Source organism: Anser brachyrhynchus (assembly GCF_964034855.1).
Source record: "Anser brachyrhynchus genome assembly, chromosome: 14".
NCBI classification, from domain to species: domain Eukaryota; kingdom Metazoa; phylum Chordata; class Aves; order Anseriformes; family Anatidae; genus Anser; species Anser brachyrhynchus.
In genome coordinates, this window is record NC_137709.1 from 4,816,223 (window position 1) to 4,844,090 (window position 27,868).

The 27,868-nt window shown below is 50.1% G+C and overlaps 1 protein-coding gene and 1 long non-coding RNA gene across 2 annotated transcripts; both read left to right on the plus strand.

Annotated features, from left to right (window-relative positions):
• The first annotated feature begins 8,362 nt into the window (after positions 1–8,362).
• LOC308177580 lies at positions 8,363–14,755 on the plus strand. Its single transcript, XR_013939268.1, has 2 exons — positions 8,363–13,206; positions 13,410–14,755. It is a non-coding gene; the product is annotated as an uncharacterized lncRNA (long non-coding RNA).
• A 7,001-nt stretch (positions 14,756–21,756) lies between these two features.
• WNT8A (Wnt family member 8A) lies at positions 21,757–26,981 on the plus strand (the record flags this gene model as incomplete). The annotated part of the gene is made up of 6 exons (XM_080555601.1): positions 21,757–21,827; positions 21,914–21,947; positions 22,119–22,296; positions 23,209–23,334; positions 23,496–23,638; positions 24,643–26,981. 6 exons carry the CDS (start codon positions 21,757–21,759, stop codon positions 25,201–25,203), a joined length of 1,113 nt encoding a protein of 370 aa, XP_080411727.1. The 3' UTR covers positions 25,204–26,981.
• Positions 26,982–27,868: the final 887 nt, after the last annotated feature.

Here is a 27,868-nt window from a genome sequence, read left to right on the forward strand (position 1 = left end):
CCGTTTCTGTAGCTCAGTGCATTATCTCATGAGCCCCCCTAAGTTATTCAACCTAAAAGTTTTGCAGAGATTCTGCTGGTAGACATCCACAAAGTAATTCAGTCGATCTGAAATTATGCTTGCATAATTCCCTTGTTTTCAGGAAGAGTATTCATGTGCAGAAGTCATTATTACCAGTGTATGTCACAGAAGAACTGGAACATTTTTCATTCATGTGCCTGTGATTTCAGTCCTGACCTAGTGCGACTTTGGAATAAACACTCTCTGAAAACTTTAGCTTCCAGTTGAGTCTAGTTCCAGCAACAGCCTTGAATTACTCCTCATCAGAAGTAGGAGCAAATGAAAGAAAAATAGCCTTATCCCAACCACGCTCACTGTTGTGCAAGACTTAGTACAAGCTGAACTATAATACTCCAGAACTTAAATACATTTTGCAATGCCATCTCATCCTTTGAAGTTTGATAGTACTGCCATGCAATTCTTTACCTTCATGCTGGGTTTTATCTTACCAGAAGGGCATGGAAATCCGCTGCATACCAAAATAAGACATCATCTGCCGTAGTATCTCTGTATTATGTACCAACAGCTTGTACTTGGGACAAGTTATCCCTGTGTCAGCAAACTATTTGCTTTTGGCTTTAATTGTCCATCTACAAACAAATTACTTGATATACTTTCCTGGAACTTTTTGTCTTAAATGGACCCTATCGATGCCTTGCAAAATATTGATAAACACGAGCCCTTTTAAAAATAAAGAATTAGCAAACAGCAATGCTTTCCAGCCGGTTGCTGTGCAAAATGCTTTCTTTTCCTGTATATTCCATCCAGAAACAGAGATGTGTCCCCAAAAGGAGCTTTTACTTTGTTCCTCTTTTCCAGCATTTTCAAATTCTCTAACAAACATTTTGTTCCAGGATGCCCAGCACAAGACACTGATGAGTGCTGGACACCCATAACTTTCCATGGAGACTGTCAAAGCAGCACGTATCCAGTTCTTTCATCTCATGGTGTCCAAAAGAGCACTGAAGAATCCATATTTTTTTTTAAAAGCTTTGCCCTGTATTAACAAATGAAGCTTCACAAAACTCAAGCAAACAAGTGAAAGAATCTATTTTCTGGAAGCAGAAACTCCAGCACAGAGAAATACATTCATCTTTTCAAAGACTGTCTGCCATTACAAGACACATATGTAAGGATTTTTTTAAAGCTGAATTCAACATCAAAGGCACATATTCTATGTAAATGTCAGATATTTTTACTTGGTTTTCTACCAGCGTTTTGTGATTACAGCATAAGATTTTTTCCTTGGGTTTGTAAAATCTGTCTTTAAAGTAGAGATCTAGGAATATGGGGCAAATGTGATTTTTGAGGGTTGTTCAGATTTTAATTGCATGGTTGCAGACTTAACAGGAGATTATTCTTCCCTTCTTGAAATTCAAGACATTGAAAGGTTAATTCAGTCTTCTCAGTTCCATTTCCTTCCTTCTGTTCTCCTTCCCACACTCTCTCCCCCCCCACCCCCCAATCTGTAGACAGCTGAGTTATTTGAATTTTATGCAAGCTTGTATTCATCCAAAGGGAAAAAAATCATTCAATGTATGCATCAGACAAGCAAAAATTACAGCATCGCTCGCTTTCATTTTTCACTTCCTATTTGCTTTTCTCTGCATTCACCAATTTGGGCAGTAGACAGACAAATTCATGCCCTAAAAGTGGTTTCCACAGAAAAGTTATCTTGAATTAAGGATCAAATGTCCCAGTTCACTTTAGATTTCCATTCTTTGAACTTACAAGGATCTAGAATTGAACTGCTGTGGTGCTTTTACCTTAAGTTGTGGAAAGGCTACAGTTCAAGTTAGCACAATTTGTCTGCTGCCAACACAATCAGTCTCTGCTGCTCCGATGTTATTTCATGGTGTGGTCACTCACGCTCAAAGTATAGTAACTCCAGAGGAGTTGATTTGAGCGTACAGAGCTCGAGTTAACCCTTTTGTGAAGGCACAGCCTTAAAAAGACTGCAGCTGATTTCTGTTCTTTGTATATATTTGCAAGAAACAAGCCACAAAGATAGTCATTGAAAACTATCCAGTTTGGAAAAATTCTGAAAAGATAACTATTCACCTTAGATGCTGCAAGGAGGAAATAATCTAATCTTTTTCCTTTAAATCTTAGAGAAGAAAAACTGTTTAATATAGTATATCACTGCTTTCTTTCAAACAGGCAACAGATAACAAGTGTGGAACTTACTGACTACCACTTTCTTCGGTAATTCTTGACCTTGTACGCAATCTTTAACATCTCTATGTTTGGCTTACAAACAAACCTATAAAATTGGAAAATGATTTTTTGAAAAGATTGTGTATGAATCCCTTAGTAGAAATACAAGTTTTTATTCTGGAAATTGCTCACAGAGACCAGCTAGAAAAGCTGTCTAGTCTGTCTGCTCCTCTGCTTCAGTAGCCTTGTTTCCTTAGACATTGAAAAACTTCAGGGTTTAATCTTCTTTCCCCAAAAATAAAAAGCATACTTAAGCCGCTAGGAGGTCCCAGGCTATTGAAACTGGGATGATTTTGCAACACTGGTGGTTAGGCATTCCTCAAAGCTACGTCCACAGCTCTGTGTCCCTGAAGCTGAGGACACCACGCCTCCATATTTCACACAGAACAGAGCACAATGTGGATTGCAATGACAGATTCACCTGTTGTCCTTTTTCCTCTGGACAAAAATAAAAATCTAAATACTGTATTAGTAGAGCTCTGGCTTCTATTACCTTATCTTTGATCATCTTTGATTACCTTAGTTATCTATTTGCTACTCCAGCTGCACGCTAGGTGCCACAATCTAATCCTCTTACAGAATGGTGATTTTCCTTTTTTTTTTCTCCAGGTAAAAAGAGTGAGAAATTCGACAGCGGACTGTTTAATTCCAGAGCAGTCAGCTGCACTGAGAAGAGCCACCTTTGAGCACACTCCCAACGTTCACCCAAAACTCCTCTTACTCTTTCCCTGTGCTTGCAAGAGATGCTACTCTTACTAGTGTACAGGGACAGAAAGGAGATATATATATTAAAAAATAAAAAATAAAAAAGGTAGTTAGTAAAGGGTGGAAGTCATGCTAAACTAGCATTTCTAGAGCAGCATTCATCACAAAGCATCATGTGCTCCATAGCATGCTAACTGATATGACTAATACATCACGTGCTGCTTTCCCCACCCTTTCTTTGGGAGAGAGGCATGCACATGGTCATTTTGTATTAATTTTTTTTCCTTCAATAATGCACACATGTCACTGCACTTTGCTAGAGAAGGCAAGACCAAAGCCAAGTTTTGTGCTGGGAGACACAGTTTTGGGTCAGTCCTTGAGAAAGCTCTGTTGCAGGAATCTCCATCTGGCTAAACTTTGAAAAATTCACCCCCATACTGAGTTTTTAAGACCAAAAAAGAGCGAGAGAGGAAATTTCCACTCCCACTAGCTTGTTTTCTTTTTTTCTCCTGCACTGGGACTCCTAGTATAGACCAACTCCAAAGCTATACGGGAAACACAGGGCTGGAAAAAATAGCCAGAGCAGGAGGACTGTCTACATCCAGCCTCTCCTCCGCTGTATGCACCCGCCCTTAAGGCTCAATGGTCTAGAGAAGGAAAATGAAACACCTCACGTAGTGATAAAACACACACTAGAGGACAAGAATCAAGTGTTTACACACTAGCAGCGCAGTGTTACAACAGACACCCTGCCAAAGAGAGATCATTGCCTTCCTTACACCCGCGGGATTCATTGTCTCTTAGCCTGGGAACCTGTCTCCGTTCCCAAACATGGATATTTTTTTTGGCAGCAAGATGGAACAAACAGCACAAAGAGAACTAAGAAAATCCTTTCAGTAGAGCTGTAGGCTTTTTTCTGTTCCCCTAAGGACGGGAAACCTTCTAAGGCTGGCTTACAACACGCCCAATCCTGCCACCTTTCTGGAAGGTGCTCAGTTCTCACTGGAAGTGAACGGAATTTGGGTGCTCACAGAACCCAGCCCTTGACCTCGGAAAATTAATCTCCTACCTTTAGCACCAAAAATACCACAACATTTTGAAAATGAAATCACTGTTATATTTGAGTGGGTGTGTTATTTCGAGACAGCACTAACGTGATTATAAAATCAGTTGTGTCAGCTTATTGGCTCAGCTACAGGCTCTGATCTGCTCGCGCGTCTGTTCCCCTCAGCGGCTGCTCGCGTTCGGGTGCTTTGTCCCTCCTCGGTTCCACACAGAAACGGGCGCAATCTCATTCCCCGTGTCGAACCCAAGAGAAAGAAACCTCTCTCCTTGTAATTACTTCACGCAACTCGGCATTTCCGCAGCCCCTCTTGTGCCAGACATGGGGGCAGGATCCCCAAATTGCGCGGGCTGAAGCCCCGCGAGTCCCCACAGCCCAGCCCCACGGACGCTGGGCTCGCTGCTTCCACAGGACAGCGGCCCAGGGGAGAGCTGAGCGGCAGCAGGCTCCCGGCCTCCCTCTTCAGACTCCCTTCTGAATTTTCCTTTTCACTTGAGCTCCCTTTAAACCTTTTTTCTCACCTATTAGGGCAGCGTGGTAGCCAGCGTTTGTTTTCCCCCGTTTCTCTGTGGGTGTCTGACAGACAGACACTCAGTGGCGTGCCGCGAGCGGCCGGTGACTCACTGCCATCAGAGGTGTCAGGCCTGGCAGGATCGACTCAACCTTCATCCTTTGGCAGGAGGTTGGAATAAAATGCAATTTCCATGGCATCTGAGGCAGCTTTTCAGACACAACTACCAACACAGCTTTGCGCACTTGACGTGTACAGGTTCTGTAAAGATCCTGTGGCACTCCTGCTTTGCTTGCTCTGTTGGCTTGCTGTTTTGTCTCATCGTTATTTGCTAGACCGTTCAGCTGTCTCCATGCTCCCCAAATGCTGCGGTTCACTGCTCCCGGTCATCCCACGGCCAGGTAACTGCTGCCTTCCCCTTGCTGAAGGTAGAGCCCCTGAAACGCTGCCATTAAACTTTCTGTCAAATAACTGCCTGGCTGCTAGGAATAGCAAGAACGGCCCAGTTCCCAGAGAAAGAAAGAGGTGTCTGAGGGAAAACATCACCTGCCCACCTTCCCTCCCGTGGCCAGCCTCATCTCAACACAGTGTCCAATGCCGTCAGGGCAAACTCCACACAAAACCTTCCACGCGGGACCTGCCTGTGCTGCACAGAGCACGCAAACGCAAGGATTACAAAGGGATCAGGTGGCTGGCACCACAGAGGGCTCTGCTTCTCCCTGCTGATATCGCGGAGTCCAGACAAGTGACTCCGATGGAGACATCTGAAGTTGTACAAGTGGAAACCCACACCAGCACCTGGGAGGATGCACGCAGAGCTTCCCTCCCAAACCTGTGTGCCTTGAAAAAAGCGATTCCCCAAATAGTTTGGTACTGCAGACCAGGAGCACGGCCAAAGCCACAGAGATGTCCACGGCCCTGGAGAGCAGCAGCTCTCGGAGGTACCTACACGTGTCCACGTACCACAGAATCTTGTCTCCATCCAGTTTCCCACCTACTACAAGACACACACAAGGGTTCCGAGCCATTGTAAAGGTTGTTCTGAAATGACATCACTGGGCACCTACAGCGTGCTCTCCCTCCACCAGCAGGACGGGCGAGGCGGCTCCTCGCAGAGCCGAGGCAGGAAGGCCAGCCAGCGGCAACTCCCTCAGAGGGAGGCACCACCAGGTGGTTTTGTAGCTACCAAAACCTGGTAGGGTTCTGAAAGATGAAAGATTCTTTGTTGTTGCTTTCAGGACGCATTCCTGGCCACCAGCTTGTCTCTAGATTTGGCCCTTGACTGCAGCAATGCCACCACAGCTGTGCGTGGAGCCCCCTTCAACCAGGAGCAGGGGCTCCCAACCGCCGGGCAGCTGTAGGATATTCCCCCAAATTCCTCTAAAAAAGCAACCCACAAACAAATCCTGCAGCACCAGCCCTTAGGTGAACTCCAAACCTCAAACGAACTCCAAGCTTCAGCATTACAAAAGAAGGGCAGGAAGGGAAATTCAAATATTATTGTCTCGGTGAAGGAGGAGGAAAAAAAAATCAAGATGTATTTTGGCAGTTTTCCATGTCAGTTTTTCCATCTCCCTCCCTGGTACACTTTCTGCAGCAGCAATCTGTCCCTTCCTAAATGCTGAGCAATCCCGGCACCGAACTAATCAATATTAATAGCGATGGGATCGGGGGGTGGGGAGGAGAGGAGGGATTAACGTGACCTTTTTAAACTCACACTGCCTCAGACGGGCACCAAGCAGCTGAGGAGAAAGCAGCCAGACGGTAATGCCATGTGGTTTTAGTAGCTTTCCTTTTTTTTTTTTCTTCTTCTTTCTTTTCCTGTGAATATTTACTTCTGTTGTCTCAGGGCAGATAGCAATGAAATCAGGTTGCCTTAAGGAAGGAAAAAATATATTTCTATCAGCAGGCTGCAGGCCAAATCGAGCCTTGACGGAAACTCCGCTGAGAGCAGTGGAATAACACACAACATGATTTTTAGCTTGAATTGCTGTTAAAAACAGGAACTAGATGAGGGGCGTTTTGACAGGTGAGGTGTTTAATGCTGTTGTGTTTCACGGATTTCTGTTAGAACAGGGTGTAATCAGAGCCACGGAGCGTGCGACTCGGATATTGAGTGCGGGAGCAAACAAAGGATCCTGCGAAGCAGTCCTCCCATTGTTAAGCACAAGTGCACACAGCAGCTAATCCACCTACCAACGTGGGGACGTACTTAGGGCAGTGCACTCAGAATTAACGAGAAAGCCTATTAATTAAAACAAAACCATCATTGAAACTCTTTGTGCATATTGGATTCACGGCTTATTGCGGACTTTCTGGGTATCAGCATTCCTTAAAGCAGTGTTTCAGGTCAGGAGGCGCCACGGTTCCTTGTTAATTAACGTACTGTCTTTCCTCTATTCTTTCTTTTTTCCATGTTCAAATTATGATTTTTAGTAATTTATTCTGAGAAATCTAGATAAAATTCTGTTAATGCTTTTTCTCTTTTGCTTTGCGAGTGCCAAGCCTTGGGGAGAGGTCCCAGATTGAGGAGTTAGATTTGTGTTGGTTTTTGAATAAACATTTTTATGGTGTCTTCATTTTTACAGCAGAAATTGCTTTGCAGATGGCTGATATCGCAGCCCTAGCTAATGAAGCCACGGGTGTGTTTTTCCTTTCTTTGTCAGGACCCATCATGTCCGACAAACCAGATTTTGCAGAAATTGAAACATTTGACAAGACCAAGCTGAAGAAGACAGAAACCAGAGAGAAAAATCCATTGCCCACTAAAGAAAGTAAGTGCTTATGATACTGTTTGAACTGAGAGCAGCGAGAACGCGATCTGTATTGCAGCTAATATGCAAAATGAATACTAATTGTAGCATTACTGCCTCAAACTGATCCCTGACTTTAACTGGGTGTAATACTAAGACTTGCACTGGACGTTGGGCTTCCACAGATACGAGTAGCTATGACCAGTTGTACATTTTGTCTGAAAATAATCTGATGGGACTGATCCTGCTTCTGCTAAAAGCAAAAGCAGTTTTCCCACTGGTGGAGGTAAGAGGAAACCTCTGCCCACCTCTCCAGAGGCAGGGATGCTGGGGGAGCCTCGCCTGCACCCCGTGGGGGAGGCAGCATGCCTGGGCTCAGGTTGGGCACGCTGTCGGACAGAGGAGCTGATGCCCCCCACCAGGAGAGCTCCAGGCACTTTCTCTGGGAATAAAGCAGCAAGAGAAACCCATCATCATCCTCACCAAACAGGGAATCTTCCTTAGCAAAGGGCTGCACCCCGCGCTTTTCTCATGCAGGGTCTTCCCCAATGCCCATGCTTGTACACAGGAGCCAGGCACAGCCTGTGGTTCACATTCAGCTCCTGGTGTGAAGGGGGCACTGCCCTGCTCTTGAGCCAGACTTTACAAGTCGTTCCCTTCAGAAGAGCCCTACTGACCAGGAAGGGAGTCCAGGGCTCCTCTGTTCTACTGGGTGGCTTCTACTTGGGGTGTAGAAACAGGCAGCCATGGAAATACACTGATCCCCCACATAAGAAACCTGGTTTTTCCAATTTATTATCTCTGCAGACACTCAAGAGGAGTGTCTTGAGGAGGATGCACATCGTGAATTACCCCCCAGTAGCTTTACAGACAAGAACGGGTTGGCATTTTGGGGTGTCCAAGGAAAGCCAGTGGGAACTTGACGCCCCTGGCTTGAAGAATGACCACAGGAACCCATGTTGTGCAGAGTCTTTGCAGTGGTTATTGATGATGGTTTTGTTTCCTGTGTTTTTCTGGCAGCTATCGAACAAGAAAAGCAAAGTGAAAGCGCGTCCTGAGCGTCAAATGGACGATGCGACTGCTGCTTCTTCAGTGGGGTTTGGGCTTCTGAGCTGGGTTGTTTTGTTTTGTCCCCCATCCCCTCTGCCCTTCCCCCCATGCTCGTTGTCCATTTAATTTAGCAAACACTCCCTCCTTTCATGTTCCCTGGGAAGTCTGTTTTGTATTTGTTGGACAAGATACTTTGTGTTTGTGTTCTTAAAACTGTAATTCAAAGTTCTGTACCACCCCCATTACTTGCCAAAAAAAATCTGCATAAAAATATGTTTTCCTAAACCTCACAATAAACAGGTTTCTTCTGACCAGCTGTGTTTGAGACTCGCAAAAACAGGGCTTACTCTGCAACTCCTACAGCAAACGTACACGTGAGCCAGGGGGACACCAGCACCCCTCCGCCTGCACGGGGGGAGGAACGCTGAGCCAGTGGTAAGACAAGGTCTGCCTTTACCTGCCCACGTCATCCCTTCATGGGGAGGGTGCCGAAGCTGGGGGACACGTGGGAAGCCCTCTGGGGCCTGCATGGTCCCACAGCAGCACCAGTGCAGCCCCAAGCTGCTCCCTATCACTCCCAGGATGGCTCTGCCCCTCTGCTGCAGCCTGCAGCCTTTGTGCCCTTTCCCCATCTCTCCAAAAAGGGCTAAATTTTCATACTGTTATCTCCTAACCTTTCAAATCCACCTTGGTAAGAGGCATGGATAAGCTGGGAATCTGTTGGCCTGTTTCAGTCCTATCCGACAGCAGGTTACAGGCCCTTGAGACAAGTACCTTTCTACGTGCTCCATGAAAAATTGGTGGCTGGGCTGAGGAAAGACTCAAATTAGCATCCAGATGGGAGAACAGCTGCAGCCTCCTCTCACCAGTTTTTCACCCTCATTAGCCTGACAAAATGTAACCAACCCTGGAACAACCATGGTGTGCACAGCCCTTTGCTCACCTGATATCAAGCGATATCAGAATGCAGGAAGGGAATTAGTTTTTTATACACATTATCACATCATTCTTCTGGGATCAGAGAGACCTTGGGCAGCACACAGGTGTGCAACAAGCCCACAAAGCAAACAAGGTTTCCCAAAGTCTTCGTTACTGGTGGTGCAGTAACATCATCGCCAGGCTGTGGAGGGCTCAGGCAAAGCCAAGCCTGGTCCCAGTTCCATGGTGTCGCCTCAGCTCTAGAACTGGTTTGCAATCATATCAGAAAAACAGATGCATACTCTGGAAAGATAAACTGCTGCCACTGGAGCTGCAGCCTGATCCCACTTGCACAGGGAAATGGGAATAATTCTGCGTGCAGCAGGGTTACTCTTATAGGACTTAGAGCTGCCTGAAGCCTACAGGCTTCAGGAAGCAGAGCCAAGTGGTGGTGTGGTGCGTAGAAAGCTCTCCTTTACTCAGGAGTTGTTTGACACTTGACGCTGATGGTGAATAGCAAGAACTGTAACTAAACAAAAGCAGCATGGCCACAAAATGGGTGACTTGCACTGGCACCAAAAGGAAAACAGAGGTGACCAAGAGACCAAGGAAAAGCAGGTTACGTGCAGGACTGGTGCTTTCAGTTAGAGCTTCATTAACTCCGGCGGTATCCAAAGGGCTACGACTGCAGTTTGAGTCACCCCTCATCAGTTAAATGTTATTTAAATACCTGCTTTGATGGCAGCTCCTTGGTGGAGGCAGCCTTCCGAGCTAGTACCAGCAGAGCAGCCCCTCCTGGAAGCTTGCACGGCTAATAGCGTTCAGCCAGATTAACTGCTGCTTTTCTGTGCAAGGATTTTGGCAACCAGCACGCCCTGTGATTGCACTCGGCATGCGAGCCCGCAGACTAAACTTTCCTTTTTTTGTGCCAGGAGACAGCATTTTGCTCCACGTGACAATCCCCCTTGTTCCCTGCCAGCTTGGAGCATCTGCCAATTCGCTCGGCACAATAAGTTATAAATCACCCCAAACTTCTTTCGTGTGGCGGAGCTGGTGGGAAGCGCCCGCGCCCTGCGGAGCCCCGAGGTCTGGGCCGAGCTCTCAAGCAGGAGGAAGAGAAGCAAGGTCTGGCCAAAGCAAGAAAACAATAGCGATATTCTCCTCTTTCCTTCACGCAGAAGCAAAGGATTAGCAGCACAGCTCTAAGGACAGGGGAGAGAAGCTGGAGCAGCCTACAGCTCCGGAGACACCGAGTTTGTCTCAGCCACCCCTCCTGTGGCTGCCACTGGGCTCACTCTGCCACCCTGAAACCTCCTCCCGGTTTAGTTATTTGCCTTGACACCTGACACAGTAAACCCAAAGTCTCAGCACTTCTATTCATGTGACTTCACCCCCTGGAAAGGCTGTGGGACTCAGGAAAACGCCAGCCCAGCTCCCCAGTCCTGGGCATGACAGCAGAACCCTTCAGGTTACAGCAGAGCACGCGGCAGCTGTGTACTGTGAAAAACTCTGCAGGGTAAGGGGCAGATCTTCCCACAGCTCACCCAGTGCCCCAGGGGGCACGGTGCTTTATGGGGGGGGGTTGGAGACTGTTTCTGCTTCTGTTAGTAGTTACGAGAGGCTTAAAGTTAAAGGCACGTAGCCACAGGACCCCAGTCTGAGAAGCGTCCCCCTCTGCTGCACCTTGAAGTCACTTCAGGGTTGGATCATGAAATTAAAACCCACAAAAGCCAGGGCGAGGTCTGGCTCTCTGTTACCTTAATCAAACAGCATTACAGCACCCATCTGCAGGGCAGGCTGAGGGCACAAACCAGGAAGCTGCGAGCCCTCCAAGGCCAGGAGGGTGAATTTTGTTCATTCCAGCCATTCTGCTGCAGGAGTGCCTGCTCCTGCTGCTGGCAGCGAGCTACGCGATGCCGCACCAAGCACCTCGGGCACACCTAGGAAGCACCTTCTGGGGGACAAACCACTGCCAGCCCCCGCTGCCCAGAGCGCACCCCCAGCCCCAAAACTCACCAACAGCACCAGCATGAGGACCTTCCCCAGCCAACATGCTGGTGAGAGCTGACCCAGGCCACCTTCCCCAGCTAGCTCCACCACCTCCAGGTGGGAAACTTAAGGTTTTGGGCTAATGAGCAACAGCCCTTTGCTATTTGGATGCTTTACATAACGAGACGCCCCTCTAAAGGAAAAAACACCTTACGTGCTAACCCCGTCACAGCGAAGAAATCACTACATGCAGACAAATGGAAGCTTTCTTGGCATTTTCATAAAGCCAGCCTTGTCCCCTTACCCCCGTGAGTCACCGCTAATTGCTCCGCACGGCCCCAGCTGAGTGGAGGAAATCCGTATTCCTGTTGTTATTATACAGAAGTTATTTGATTTAACAAGGCTCGTTAGGCAGGTGTTTGATAACAGGGGAAGGCAGGGAGGACAGACCCTGAACCTGTTGAGTTTCAGCTTGAGCTCAGCTAGAAGCCGCTCAGGAAGCCAGCTAACCCTGGCTCAGGTGTCACAGACCCGGTCCCAAAGTACACGTTTTTTTCCAAGTTATGGTCGGAGGCTCTCTCTTACTTCAGGCATTAGCTCTGTGGTGGCTGAGGCTTCTCGTAGCAAGATGCCCATGCAAGGCTAAGGCTTGAGGAGCCAGGGCTTGGGGAAAACATCCCTGTGTAACCCTGGTCTACTGCTGGTGGTGCTCCTGACCTGCCAGAGACCTTTCCTGCTATGGGAAGAACATGGGAGAGGAAAACAGGGGAGATGTGGGGGAATGAGGACTCTGACACTAAGCTGCAGCTGTGTGGAAAGAGATTGGGGATCTGAGCACAGGCGTGGGGGTGCCCAAAGCAGCCGAAATCCAAGCCACAAACAGCAAGGGCAAGTCTTGTGCCTCTGCCCAGCTCTCCCGTTGTTTTTTTTTCCAAAACCATAGGCCGAAAACAACGGCCTTTTAGAAAGCACTAACCTGCTGGTGCCAAGCTGGGAGCCTCCTCCGCAGCAAGGACGGGAACAGAGCCGCTGCCTTCCCCCGCGTGCGGCCCCGACCCGGGGCACCGGCGCTCAGCCTTTCCCGCGTGGCGCTTGGGCCCGATCCAGGGTACGTGGGCGCAGGTACGAGTGTGTGCGGGGGTGTTTCTCTCCATCAAAATCCAACGCCGCTCAAACTGACAGCGGGCTGATGTCTCCTCTCGCTGGGGCTCTGTGCCGGCGAGGGCTGCTCCTCGTGCTTGCTGTCGTTTCAGAGGAGATCGCTTGGGAAGGAACAGTTGCTGGGGACGGTTCTTCGTGCACATCTTGTACGCTGTGCTGACAGCAGCTCTTGACAACTCCTACAATAAACTGCAAATCTTCCGATGCTGCATGTTTTCATCGAGGCCCTGCTCCAGAATTCATTTGATTGATGGAGATCAGGAAAAAAAAAAGGGGACAAAGTGGGGAGCAAAAGGGTGTTCCCAGTCCCTTTGGTCACACAGACATGAAAATGGGGTCTTTCAGGGCTCCAGCAGTAGGCAACAAACAAAAGGAACGAGAATTTCAAAACAAACCAACAATCTCAGGAATTTGAGGCTGGTCTCACAAATTCAGAGGCCAACTCAGTATCAAAATTTTTGGATTTGGCAAGTTGCAACAATCAGGGAGGGAAAAAAAACATGTGTGACTCCAAGTGGGTGTTTTCAAACAGCATCTTGTTTGGGGAAAATAATCCTTCTTGGTCTGCTTTGTTTTCTCGTGATGCTGGAAATAATTCTCCTCCTCAGTGGGAAGAATTGGGTTTTTCTTTTTCTGTGTGCAACTGGGAGCCACCCCAGGTCACGCCTGACTGCAGCTGGTTCCCCCCATCCTACTAGCACTGGAGGTGCCACCTTGAAGTGTTAAAGAAACATGATGGGACCCATATCACGCTTCTGGCTTAGCAATGAAGAAACCAGGTACACCCAAACTCCCTTCCCTGGGTGCCCCTCAGACCCGCAGGGCACCTGGGGCAGCGGCATCGCTCCAGGGACCCCTCTGCAGGGAGTAGGACCAGCCATATCTAAAAGCACTGCAATAGCTCTGTAATAGCTCTGTAATAGCTGCAGCCTCCCCTCCACTCCTCCTGACGTGTACTGTTTTATTTCTGTTTTATTTCCAGGCTCCTATTTCAGTGGCAGTCAGGTAACCAGAGCCCTTGGCTCCCAACACATCCACTCCGCACAGCCCTCACCTGGCAGAGGCGCGAGTGGCAAGGATGGGGAGTTGAGAGGAAGGCAGCGTGAAACAGCTTTTGTGCCAACTGCCACGCTCCCACGTGGGCATGCATCCCCAGGAACACGAAAGGCTTTGATGGCATAAATCCAGAGTGAGATGAGGGCAGCTAAAGTGAGACAACCCCCTGCGGGAAAGCTGCAGTCACCACTTGCCCACCTGGTGCTGACCACGACTTGGCCAGGTGGTGAAGGGATGCGCTTGCTTTCCGGAGGGCTTCGGAGCAGAAGAGCCTTTCATTTCCCTGGAGGGCAGCGCTGACTGCGTGTGGGTGGGGATTTGCTGTGCCCGTGTGGTTAACACGGGCCTGCCCAGGCACCCCGGGGCTCAGCGCTCCCTCCACACCTGCGCTGCTCTGGGCCGCCTGCCACCAGCTCACCCGGAGGAAAATCATCCTTCCTCTTGTGCTGCTTTAATAGCCCAAGCACATCACGCGTGGCCAGGGCTCCCATTTAATTGTATTTCTCTTCTAATGTGTTTCAAAAATAGCCAGGGACTTGGAAATGTGAGGGCACCAGCCTGGCTGTACCTCATGCAGATAGCGGAGGGCCGTGTCAGCTGGGCGCTGCCTCGGGGCGAGCCTCAGCCCCTCAGGGTGCTGACCCCAGCTTCGGCTACCCCCCACTGCCCAGACTGCTGATACAGCTTCAACTTTCCTGCTTTTGCAACCTTTGTGTCTGAAGCATTCAGTGCCAAGAAGGAAATAAAAAAGCTTAACCTAAAGCATTAATCCCGGAGCCCTGCTCAAACAGTAGGGCAGCTGTTTGTGACGCCGGGGTGAAGGTGCCAAGCGGCAACACCCGTCGGTGGCTTTGGTCTCTGCCCCAGTGAGCACCGAGTTCATAGGTGGGTGCTGGCGGTGCCGCACTCAGACCTGTCGGAAAGGCGATTTATTGAGCCTCGAGATTAAGCCTGGTGCTGTTCACTCCTCAGCAAAGTAGGAATTGGAACAGCGATAGCAGCAGGGCCGGGAACCTTTCCCTGGTGTCATTACTGGTCTCAAGGAGTTCGAGACCTTCCTCTGCGCCCCGGTGCTGTGCGTACCGAGGGCCTGGGGCCTGCAGAAGAGGGCAGGGGGCTCAGTGCTGCAAACAGGCAGCTGGCCTGCGTGCTGGCATTTGTGCAAACCACGGAGACTCCAATTTTCCGAGGCTGCTGGTGCCTGGGGCCGGACCCACGAGCACCCAGAGCCCCGGCAGCACCGGGTGCTGGCAGCCCCGTTTGCCTGGTGAGGGCTTCGAGCCAGGCCGGCTGCTTTGGGAAGCCAGCACTGCGGCCGTGAGTGAGCCTGGCCATCTCCTCACACTTCGGTTTCACCACGGGTGAACAGGGAGCGAGGCAGCTCCCTCCGGCTCCCCAAAACGGCAAAAAAAAACCAAAAAACCGTCCTATCCCCCGAGGCCCAGCGCGGCCCTGCCGCAGGCTGCGCGCAGCGGGGCCGCCCCCAGGGGGAGCCGCGGCACCGGCCTGAGGGGGCCCCGCCCGGCCCAGCCGCAGGAAAAGCGGTCCCAAACGTCTTCTGAGGGTGGCACAGGGACAGAGTCAGCCCCCAGAGGGCCCTAACGGCTCTCTGTGCCCGGGGGATGCTGAGAAGCCGTACCCCCGGCCCCTGTGAACCACTGGGCCAACGTGGAACTGAGCGGCGAGGGCTTGACGCCGGTTCTGTGAACCCAGAGAGCTTGCCCCAAGTTGTCACCTCACTCTGTGCTCTGGTAACGCTGGAAACACCTCCTCCCACCTCAAATATTAACAAATGCTTGGCCCTGGCTTCATCTGTGGGCTGACTGAAGTGTATATGTGAATGTGATGCCAGTGCAGCGCTCATTAGGGAATGGCGATACGCAGCTAGGCACCTGCAAGAAGACAGACAGGACAAGAAGAGCGTCCTCTGGGTGGGGGAGAAAAGCAGCTGGCAACAAAGGGAGCGAGCCCACAAGCAACCCAAAGCCCTGCCACCTTCTTCTGGGAAAGCGGGTGCCCAAAGCAAGTTTTCTTCTTGCTTTGCTTTTCTTAGCAAGACTCAAATCTCTTTTCATGTTGCCCAGGCTTCCCCAAAAGAAGTCTCAGTTTTGTGCACTTAGACTCTACTCTGTTCAAAGCAGGGCTGCAATGGAAATAAAGGTGAATTTTAAGAAAATACTCATACCTCAAATCACTATTCCCTTCTGTGACACTCAAAACCTCCCACACTCACTGTCAGAAACACAAGCTAATGCCCAGCACCATCACAGGTAACAAATTACAGATATTTGGGCTCAAGTTTCTCCCCAGGACACCAAGCATATTGGGGGCAAAAGTGACAGAGCCAAAGCCACTATGGGACAGTGCAAAGACTCATGCTGTGAAAGGATGGGGAGCACCGTGCAAGCAAGGTTATTAATCCGTTAATTTAGCTTGCGTTTGAATGGGAATGATGAAGAAGGAGGTGATAATTTTCCTTCATATCAAGTGCCCAATCTCTTCCCGGACAGGCGTTTATCTGCTGAGGTGCCGCATTTCCAGGATGAGAGATACCCAGGCAGTAACCTATCTGCTGCACTAACACCGCTTTGCATGACGCTTCCTCTAAAGAGGGAGAGAAAAACAAGACTCTCGGCCCTACTTCATCATGCTGCTGTGTAAACAGTCCCATGGGCTTTGAAGGGCACACCTAAAGAGGCAGGTGAGATGAGGCTGATGAGGTCACGGCGCTGCCCAGCTTCACAAGGGTGAAATGGGAGGCTGAGTCCTCTCAAGAGTCACAGAGACCTGAAGGTTGATGAAACCTCAGTGTTTTATTCTACCCTAATTTTCATGGCAGCTCAAGCAGTGGCAGGACAAAGCTCATTGCCCCAAAGTATCTTTGCCTCCTCTTAGGATGCTGTAGAGACAGAGGCACAGAGCAGCCACGAGGGTTTAGTAATCCATCCAGCTCCGGAAGGATGGACAAACAGCCCTCAACAGCCCTTCCCTAGGGGTGGCTGCTGAGGGAGGGACAGCTTCACACTGCTGGAGGCAGTGGGAGATTTTGGGTGGAGAGCAGGATTTCCGTGCACAGTGCAGGCGGGGTGACACAGCAGGGCTCTTACCCAGACGTTTGAGCCTGCAGGCTCGTCTGCCTATTGCCCCGTGCTGGGCGGGAGAGGGAGCTGCCTTTGGGAGCCTGGGAATGGGTGAGAGAGGACGGCAAAGTCATTAGGGCGAGAAGGTAGCGGAAAAGGACAGCTTTAAAACATGCAATGCAAAACCAGGGGGAAGGAAGGGGAAGAAATGCCCTTTATCTGCTTGCAAGTGAAATAGCCTTGTTCTTGCCAGGAGCAATATCCCGGCCTGCTCCTGGGCTGATGTCTCCATCTCAGATGAGCTCCCACCACGGCAGGGTGCAGCTCACCCGCACCTTCCACCCCTCCCAGCCAATTTGGGCAGAGGTTGCAGCCTCGTATGTACCCCAAATATATCCCAGCCTCACATATATTCCCAAAACCAGCCAGCCCACATGGGCTGAGCTCGGTGCCTTGCATTGCTGAGGGTGCAAGGGATCGACCCTTCCAGTACCACCTTGGAGAAAATGTCTGCACCCACAGCTCTTTCTGCTCCGGCAAGGCAAGCAATGAAGCTGAGCTCTGCAGCAGTCGGGGCCAGGCCCTGGGAGGAAGCACAGGGCTTTCTCCATGGCTGACACCAGGCTACTGCAAGACCGGGACCCTGACCCATCTCATTCCTGACACATTATGGTCCTGCAGCTAATTAAACCTTCCCTGATGCAGTCTGAGCCTGTGATTCCTTGCTCTGCCTCTTGCTAATGAAAAAAAAAAAAAATTCTTCCCTCACTTGTTCAATCTTCTCTTTTCTAGCCTAAAGCCAATGTCAGGGTCATTCCTACAACCTCCCGTTAGGACATTGCATTCTTTCCGAACTACCTTCACAACCCTTGCTGGGAAGCGTCCATGCTCCCAGACAGGTTGTGACTGGGAAAATCAGAATTTGGTTTCCAAAACTATTTTTTTTTTTTTTAGATCCTGAAATTAAAAGAAATAAAGCATGAACTGTGCAACCTCAGGCCTCCTGTGGTCTTGGCATTTGGCATCCCAATGGTCTATTATGTTCCAGGAGGTGTTTCCTTCCTTACTTTGGAGTTGCTCGTGGCTCCCCTGATGAATTTCACTGTTTGCCCCATCATGCCATGCATGAGGCTGTGTTGGAATCCGGATTAAAAGTAAAAAAGCAGAACTGGTTGCAGTGGTAAAACCGAGGGGGCACAGGCTGTTGCATGGAGGCAGGAGCCGGGAGCTACTTGAGATAATTTTCGAGGGTCACTAATAAGGCACACCCTAACGCTGCACTGTTGGACTGTTTAGCCTTGTTTTCAGTGAACATTAGGCCACCTCTAATTATGTGCCATAATAGGAATCAAGAGGACTAAGCCCGTGGGATAGGTGTGGTGTAAAAGCTGATTTCAGTTTCACCTGATCTTCAATTAACATTCATTAATCAAAGTGTATTCGTTATACAGGCAAAACTCCCACCAGCACTGGCAGGTCTGGGGCTTGGGTCCTGCGGGCTGTTCCTGCTGCTGGGAACCGCAGCAGAAAAAGCACGCAGGAACCTATTTTCTTCAATATGGGAAACTTAGGAGTTGGGAAGACTGAAAAATGAGGGCTGAGCGTAGCAGAGGCTTTCACAGTGCTCTGTGACGGATTATTTTAAAGCAAAGTGAAATATCCCCCTGGCTGAGAGGCTGTCTGTGTACAATGCAAGGGTATGGCATCACCCATGGGGGCTCAGGCGGCTTCCCGGGGAGAGCACAATAAAATGCAACTGCCTCCGACATTGCTGACGAGGGGGTGTCTTTCTAATTACCCAGGTGGATTTTATTGTAACGAAGCCAGCAATGCAGGATTTGACGCTAGGGGTCTGAATGTATCACCTGCCCAGGGCAATTTAGCAAGTAGTCTATGCTTTATTTTCTTGTTTTCTGTGCTGGTGGCGCTCACTCCCTGTATTTGCGACCCCCGCACAGACCATCGTTCCTGTTTGCTTGGGTTTCTGCATGCACCACTTGTATAGACTGATTTATCTTCTGCCTGCCTTCCCTTAAATGCCATATTCTGATGTGAATAGGGTTTTATGGGTGTAGGGGTTTGCATATACACTATTAAAGCCTCCTGACTTAGGGCAGATACCAAAATATTTTAGGACTCCAATCATCGCATGAAAATCACTGGCTGTTTGGTCGCGTAGCAAGAAAATAAGAAACAAAGCATCAACATTTGATCAGTAAAGCCAAGGGGCTCTGGCGGACATCCAGGACACCGTTTCCCAAACAGCGTTCCCTGCTCAGTTGTTTGCAACAGCGCGGAGCCAGCGCAGCCTCCGCCGGTGCCACTGAAGCCTGCGGCTCGGGGCTGCCAGAACGCCTGGCCGTTCATTTTCTGCATAACCAGGTAAATTCAGGAGAATTTTTGCTTTTAGATTTTTTTTTTCCTAATCCAAAACCAAACCAAAAGCAAGTTTCTAGGGAGTGGGAAAGCCAAAGGACAACTCCTTTGGTGTTACACAGATGAGCAGTGGGGCTTGATGAGCAGGGCTGCGACTCACAGGCTTGTCCCATGGGTGATGGAAGAGCCAGCACCACGCTGCAATTTAGGGAGCAAAACACTGAAATCAGCATCAGAATAGCTACAGCCAGTACAGCTCTGCCATTTACTGTCAGCTTTCATGCATGCTGGTCTCTGTGCCTCAGTTTACCCAACTGCAAAGCAGAGAATGCTACATTTAATCTCTCTTACTACGAGGACATTGAATGAAGCACTCTATAAATGGAAAAACCATCAACACAGCAAGAACAAAGTCTGCTTTAATGTAAGGTCTGGATGGTGGGAAAGCCCTGCAGCCAGATGGCCACCCCAGTCCCATCCATGGGAGCGGGCTGGACACACATCAACGCTGGTGTTGGTGCCTGGGCAGCTCCCGCGCCCTGGGACAGAGCTGGGACTGCAAACAAATCCCCCGGGGCAGGAAGGCTCGTCCCAGCACAGCTCTCTGTCTGCTGACAACTAGCGTAAGTGACAACGTTACAAGTGACTTTTAAGATTCCTGTGACTTTAATTGGAAAAGACATTTATAATAGCCTAGGCAAATAACTGTGTGATCCTGCCAATTGCAGTGACTGCTCGCAGCCGCGCTTCACGCCCAGAGAAGCTGTTATTTTTCTGGCATGTGATAGGAGGATCATGTGTGAACTGACATAACAGACACGCCAAAATTGTTCAGCTGTACGGGCTCTCTCAGACAGAAAAAAAAATAAAACAAAACCACCAATATGCCCCCAGGGACAGCCAGACACAAACCCCAAAATGACATGCATGCATAGAGAAAATGCACAGCAGATTTCCAAGTCATATGCATGGGCTTTAATCAATGAACCTCGCTGATACATGGGAAACACTTCATTCCCAGTAATTGTCCTTTGACAGCTCTAACAAGTAGGATCTGCTCAGGATGGTAATGATTAAAATGCTGACTCACAGAGGGTTTTGCCGTGCTGGCAGGAGTACACCAGCGTGGTGCTCACTTGGAAGGTATTTTGCATCCCTGCTTCTGAACCAATCTGCATTTTTAATCCTCTGACTGCAAACAGTTGTTTGTGGCTTTGCCGTGCTGACTCCAGGTTTCCCTTCTGCATGGGCTGGCCGGGGAGGTTCCTCTCGCCCGCTGACAGACACGGGGAGCAGGGCAGGGGGGTCCCTGTGCTCCCCGAGGTCAGACGGGGCACGGAGCTGCTGGGATGGGGCTGAGGAGCTCCCAGCGCCCCAGCAGAGCCGTGTGTGTGCAGGGCCTCGGGCACCCAGCGCCAGGATGTGGAAAACCATGCAGCTGCTCACCGTGCTCGCACACATTTCGCGGCAGACCACAGAGCACTTTGCAATCACGTTTGTGGCACAAGCCTTTATTCCTGCTGGCTCCTCTGCCCCCGGCCAGCACAGCGGTGTGCGGCACAATCCAAGCTGCTGAAACGTCCAGGCTGCAGGCCCTTAGTGCATCACCTCATAGTTAGAGCTGTTAACAGCAGGAGACCAGATGTCACCGTCTCAATGGGATAACGAGAGCAGTGGGACAAGGACGAGCCCTGCGCAGCCACAGGAAAACAAAACGAGAAGTTTCCATGAACAAAGTCTTGCTTCTACTCCATTACAGCCTAAAGGATGTACCACAACTATGGATGACCATAACCATTGATATGTAACACTGTAACATTGATATATAACATATGGATGACTGTAACTATTGAGAGGCTTTTTGGGGTTTCCTCTGATAAGGATTTTCCCCTCCCAAGGGCAGGGGTATGAAGCAGAGGGGCCGAGGCCCTCGCTCGGCTCACAGCAGTGCTCACGTTCACGGAGCCAGCCAGAGCCCGGCTGCTGCCGGGGCAGACCTCACTGCAGGGAAATTGCTACCCCCGGAAAACTGTTCCCCTAATTACAGCGTTGAAGCATGGAGCAAACCACATAAGTGATTCACACAGTGTTCCCAAGCTGCAGCCGCGTAAATTAGAGAGATTTCCAAACACTCCCGCGACGTGCACGCTGTTGTTATCAGGATGGAAATACAGAAACTTTCATCATAAGGAGGCGAGGAGGGGGGAAAAAAACGCCGTTAAACGAATCTCATCAAATCGAGAAGACCTGGGAGGTCTACCCCCGGTGGATCTGTATAGGAGTGCTGTTAAAACTCCTCAGGGAGCTCTCCTGGTAGGGAGCAGGCGGCTGGCGGGGGAACCATAGAAATGCACCGGTTTGTTATTGCAGGGCGCGCAGGGGCCCGGCCTCTGCTCGCAAGCGGGGTGTGAAAGGGAGAAGGCAAGTGCACTTGGGGCAGAGAGAAAGGGACGGCGCTGGTGTGGAGTGGAGTTAAAAGTCACCCATTGTTAGGGAAGTTTGCTCTCCTCACATCATCACAGCTCCCGGTGACACCACTCTGCCTTTTGAAGTGCAACATTAGGCGTTTCCTTGTCACCCATTGGCGCAGGAGCTTTTTTACCACATTAAGTCATTGGGTAGCAAATGAATGGGGGGTTTTGACTATTCAGAACTTCACCTTATAAATATCAGGGTTGTAGGTTCCTGCAGCTTTCCTGGACCCGAATATCTCGAGATACATTGGGACTCGGTGCGGCGAGGCGGCCCTGCCCAGAGACCTGCAGCGTGGGAGCTGCGGATCAGCCGGAGGGACCCAACTCCTGGGATTTGACAGCCATGAGCAGCACCACCTTCCTCATCCTCTCCATCGTGGGCATCTGCAGCGTCGTTTTCAATGCAGCAGCATGGTAGGATTCAGCAGAAGGGGCATTTCTGGGGGATGCTCTTGAGCCTGTGTTAAGCTGCGCAACTCGTTTTCTTCTCTTCGTTTCAGGTCTGTGAACAACTTTCTGATGACAGGACCTAAGGTAATTAACGCAGTCACTATCAGCAATTTAAGTAAAGCAATTTTGTTTTGCAAATGGGAAATATTGCTTTTCTAAAGAACCAGATTTCCCAGAGCGTATCGGCTCCAAACCGGGTTGAGTAACAAGGGAAAGGACTCGCAACCCTTCTGTGTCTGTTTTCATGGATAAAAGCTGAAAAGCCGAGGATCTCACACGCGCTTTCCCGTGCAGGCGTACCTGACGTACTCCAGCAGCGTGGCGGCGGGCGCGCAGAGCGGGATGGAGGAGTGCAAGTTCCAGTTCGGGTGGGAGCGCTGGAACTGCCCCGAGAGCGCGCTGCAGCTCTCCACGCACAATCGCCTGCGCAGCGGTGAGTGCCCGCGGGGTGCCTTTGGCAGGAGCCGGGGCGTGCTCTGAAGAGAGCAGCCAGCCGATGGGAAGGCTTTCTGTCCCTCAGAAACCACGCTGGCTTTTCTCCATCTGCGTTAGTTGGTCTCACAAACAATGCTAATATTTTTGCTATGATCTATATCCATGCTAAGGTAGAGCTCAGCCCTTCCTGCAGTGCTGGTCCATGGGCTCGCTCCTGCTGCTTTTGTGCTGCATCACAGGGAGCACAGTGCTAGAGGCACCTGAGTTTGATATGGGGAGAATGATATGGGAGATGAAGGGAGAAACCAGGGGCGAGTGCTAAGAAACAGCTCTCAAGAGAAAGTTGCGGATATATTTGAATGCTATCTACTTCAGCCAGCATAGATTTTTTCCCAGTGGCGTTTCTATTTGACTCTGTTAGGAGAGCCAGAAAAGAAACTAAAATAGAAGCGTGGGTCCGGACTGCTGTTAGCACAGGTTCAGCCACTGACTGATGCAAGATGAACTGTAATTTTCCCCAGCAGGTGAGACCAAAGCAGGAACAAACCCCCCAAGCAGAAAATGGCAGGGACAAACCAAGTACCAGGTGACATGAGGGATCACCAACCTTGGCGAGAGCAGGATTGGGGTGTTACTGTACCATCCTACTGTTGCCAAGAAACTCCGTCCCATGCATGGACACCTGCAGAATATTGTACCAAATTGCTGAAACTATCGATGCTGAAGCTGGAAGAGATTCCAGTCAGGAGCATTTCATTTCTGTAGCACCTTACCTTTTGTGCAAACTGTTTTGTTATTCACTTCTTGCACCTTTGCAATGCTGAAGGTTTAACAAGAGAGCTCCCTTCCCAATAACCCAGGACCGGAGCGTACATTTACATGTGACGGCTTTTTTTCTCCTCTCCCCCAGCTACCAGGGAGACGTCCTTCGTGCACGCCATCAGCTCCGCCGGCGTCATGTACACCCTGACCAGGAACTGCAGCATGGGCGACTTCGAGAGCTGCGGCTGCGACGACTCCAGGAACGGGCGCGTCGGTGAGCTGCCAGTGTGCTGCCTGCCACGGCTGGGCTCCAGCCCCCTCCGAGCTGACAACAAGGCGGGCTGGCGTCATCCCAGCCCTCAGCTCGGTGCAAGTCCTGGGGAAGGATTCGGTCCGCCAGGGTGGCTCTGTTCTTACCACACGTCTGTCTTGCAGGTGGCCGCGGCTGGGTCTGGGGAGGCTGCAGCGACAACGTGGAGTTTGGGGAGAGGATTTCCAAGCTCTTTGTGGATGCTTTGGAAACAGGACACGACACCCGCGCCCTGATCAACCTGCACAACAATGAAGTTGGGAGACTTGTAAGTCAAATATTAAAAATAATTATAGTAATAGTAGCAGTAATAATAATAAAAACAACAACGTCTATATTGAAAACAACAACAGAAAGCCTACTAGACTGCTCAAGTCCCCTTCTCTGTGACAATCTAGGCACTGTGCTATTTGCCTGGGGGAAGAAAGCCACAGCCAGAATCCGACCATAAGCCTGAACATGAGGAACTGCAGTAAGATTCAGTTCCAGCATCTGTAGCGTTGTGCAGCACAGTTAACCATGAACACTTATTCAGAAATATGCCAGTTTTATACTCACGTCTTCTGGTCTGTAGCACAAGTACCAGCCCACATTCCTGCAATAGGCATTTCCAAGATACTCAGCAGGGGAAGCCAGGTGTGAGGAAGAGTGTGGTACCCAGCCCACAGAGGCTGCCGGCTCTGGCCAAACCTCCTTGTCTGTAAAAACAAGGACGGCAACATTTAACATACCTATCTCATAGGGTGTGTCGAGGCGTAATCTCACATAGATACCAGTGATTGGGACCTTATAAATACCAGAGGGAGATGGGTAGATAATATCTGTGAAGTGCTTGGCCTGGAGGAGACGTGTAGAGGTTTGGTGTCATTACGCCGCAGCGCTGTTTCACACATTTTGAATGAGATCTCTGTGCGAGGTGATGGGTTGATACGCCGATGAGAGAGGTGAGCTGCAGACTGGGACGTGCCAGAAGGGCATGACCCTGCACGCACACCTTTATCCTGGCCTGGAGAAACAGCTCCTGGAAGGGCTGGGGACAATAGTTTGTGCCCACTTGTTATCTCTGTCCTTTAATTAGCGACAAGGACAGACAGATGTTTGCCTGGAACTGAAATAAAAGCATGAGTTAATGTCTTGGAAGGACCTGAGGTCCTGTCCAGCACGAGCCACATTTGACCCACTGCCCCTGAAGTAGAAGCACCATCTATCCCATTTTTGAAATGTAAATGGTAATGACCTGCTGCTTCTAACTTCTCCACCTTTTCTACCCAGGCTGTGAAAGCTACGATGAAGCGAGCATGCAAGTGCCACGGGGTGTCGGGCAGCTGCAGCATCCAGACGTGCTGGCTGCAGCTCGCCGAGTTCCGAGAGATCGGGAACTACCTCAAGATGAAATATGACCAAGCCCACAAGCTGGAGATGGACAAGAGGAGGATGAGAGCCGGCAACAGCGCCGACAGCCGCGGGGCCACGGCGGAGACCTTCCACCATGTCCACGCCACGGAGCTCGTCTTCCTGGAGGACTCCCCTGACTACTGCACGAGGAATGCCAGCCTGGGCCACCACGGCACCGAGGGCCGCGAGTGCCTGCAGACCGGCAAGAACCTCTCGCAGTGGGAGAAGAGGAGCTGCCGGCGGCTCTGCACCGAGTGTGGCCTCAAAGTGGAGGAGAGGAGGACGGAGGTGGTCACCAGCTGCAACTGCAAGTTCCATTGGTGCTGCACAGTGCGGTGTGAGCAGTGCCGGCAGCTGGTGGCCAAGCACTACTGTGCCCGCCGCGACGCTGCCGCCACCAACCACATCAAGCGGAGAAACAAGGGCCACAAGAGATAGAGGAAGGCCCGACGCTGCCGTGCCCGGGATCACGAGATGGACCTTTGGGTTTCTTCACCTTTGGTGGCCATCGCCATAGACGAGGTTGGGAAGGAGCCTTCCCTAGGGCACACAGCAGGGATCTAAAAGAGGTTTGGAGGTCCAAGTGGACAATGAGACTGGGCCTTCTCTGAATTAATGCTGTGAGATCACGAAGCACAAGGCATGGGCGCTGAGGGACCACGGTCCTTCTGGTTTCATGGTTTCTCCTCAGTATTTACTAACAGCTTCTTTCATTTTGGGAGTCAATTTGTGTATCTGATGGAGGGAAGACGTTCACCTTTTTGGTGGCTTCAGCTCATCGCACCACCGCCAGCGGTCAGCCCAGGCCATCAGCAGTGAGCAAGGGTGGGATGGGCACTGCAGCCTGAATTGGTCCCACTGGGCAGCTCTGTCACTGCCACGGGCATCACATCACCCATGGTGTTCCTGCACAGGTCATGCTTGTAAATACTCCTGGTGGAAAATTCATGCACTTTCTGATGTGAGAGGGATTTTTGCAGCACTGTGACTTCTATTAGCACAACTGCAACTTTTTGAGGGCTTTGATAGGTTTACAGACAGTGTTTACAGTTTTTTTCTTTTTATCTTTTTTTAAACTTTTGTGATTTGGTACCAGAACCCCTGCCCTGAATGGACAGTAGCTTCATGTATTTGTACCAAATGAAATTAAGCAGTTTAAAATTTCTTTACCTTTTTTTTTTTAAACTAGCAGATAAGAATTCAGAATTCTTTATGCCTAATACTGTTTATTAATAAGTTGTATTATTGCTTAGCACAATCTGTTTCCTCTATATATTTTGAAGGCATCCCTAAAGAGTTAGATTTTGGACTGTATTTTGCAATAAACACCATCATGAAAGCAATTGGCTTTTTCCTTTCAGGCTTCCTAGCAGCATGACTCCAGGTGTAAAACCACCCATTTCTATGCAAAGCCCAGCACTTCCAAGATTTCCCATCATCATTCCAAAAGTCACTGAAGTCAGCGAGAAGCCTTTTCCTTCCCAGACCTCAATGAAACTTGGCCCCAGCCTTCAGTCCCCGGAGGGTTTGCTTTAAGACCTATCGCTGCAATATCTAACCTTTTCCAAGTGCTGAGTACGCAGGGTCGCACCCGCCAGAGCCCATTTTGAAGCTCCCGAAGCCTCTTTAGTTTGTCTGCGGCCTCAGTCCCCCAGACAACGCGAGGCTGCCCTGCTTTGATGTGGAAAGCATCGGCACTTGCTGCACAATTCTGCCAGGCACGAGAGGAGCCCTTTGAACTCCGGGCAGGAGAGAAAACTTGGGGACAGCTGCGAATGCGTCTGCTGGCTCCCTGCTGCTCGGGTGCGGCGGCAGGGAGGGCGGCAGGGGGCTGCTGCCATCCCCAGAGGGTCCTGCTTTCACCTGGGGGTCTTGGTGTCACCACGGGGGGAGGCAGCCCTGCCAGCACGTTGGACCCACACTACCAGGGCTTTGATGCCAATGTGTGCCGACATCTCAATGTGTGCCGACATCCCATCGGCTTCCAGTGCAAACGCAGCCGCCAACACACGCGTGATCCACAGCAGGAAGCTCAAGGTGTAAAACGCAGACGTCGGGAAGCAGAACTCTTGCACATGCATTTCTTTTTTCCAGCAGACGATTTATTTAAAGGGGGAAGGGCTACACCAGCCTGCCATCAAGTTAGGGGCCTTCTTTGCTGCCCTCAGAGTAGCTGCTTCCAAAACTTCCATTACTAACAGGCCACACTACCACAGCTAAAAATAAATAAATCAAATTTTGTCACTGTTGCCACAGCAGCATTTGTTTGCAACCCCCCCAACATTTAGGCTGAACTAGAAGTGATAAAAACCAGCAAACAAAGCCCCTTTCCTTCACCGTGCCCGCAGGCCGGCCTACGCGCACAGTGGTGCGGGCTCCATTTTGGAGAACCGGGCCCAGGCCCCGTGGGGCTGCCCAAGGGCCCCAGGCTGAGGCTGCAGTGGACACAGCGCTGCCATGGGTGCCCAGAGGCAGGAAGATATTATTTCACCAGGGTAATGGGTGAAATATAGAAACTGTGTTACTGCATGGCAGGATCGGGGTTAATAAATTGCCCAGGTCAAGCCTGGCGGACGAGGGCTCCCCATGAACTGCTCTTCCCGCTTCCCCCAGCCCAGAGCCAGAGTCTTGCTGAGCCAGCACTCAGCTCTGCTGTGTTGCATTTAGATGTTGGAGATGAAGTCTCCTTCCCTGAATTTGTCTAATTGCCTTTTTAACCCATTTGTATTTCTGGCATCCAGACTCTCCAAGGCAATGAGCGTATCTCATGCAAAAGCCAAAGACCACACACAAATTGAGGAGGACTTGGGGGAAAGTTAAGTACAATCTCATGATATCAATTTCCACTCTTTCTATAGCTTGCTCAATTAATACTGAGCCTGAACAAACACAAAAGACAGCGCTATGCCTTAGAGCTGCACCTTGACAGAGATATCACAGTCCTTGAGAAGCTGAAGCTCTCTCTTCCTCCCCTTGTTGCTTGGATACAATAGTCATCAATTCTCACTACATTCACTACAAAACAATAGAAATTCAGGATCATCCTAATCCATCACGTGCTGTCAGGGAGCCACTGTACCCCTGAGCACCATTACTCATTTTC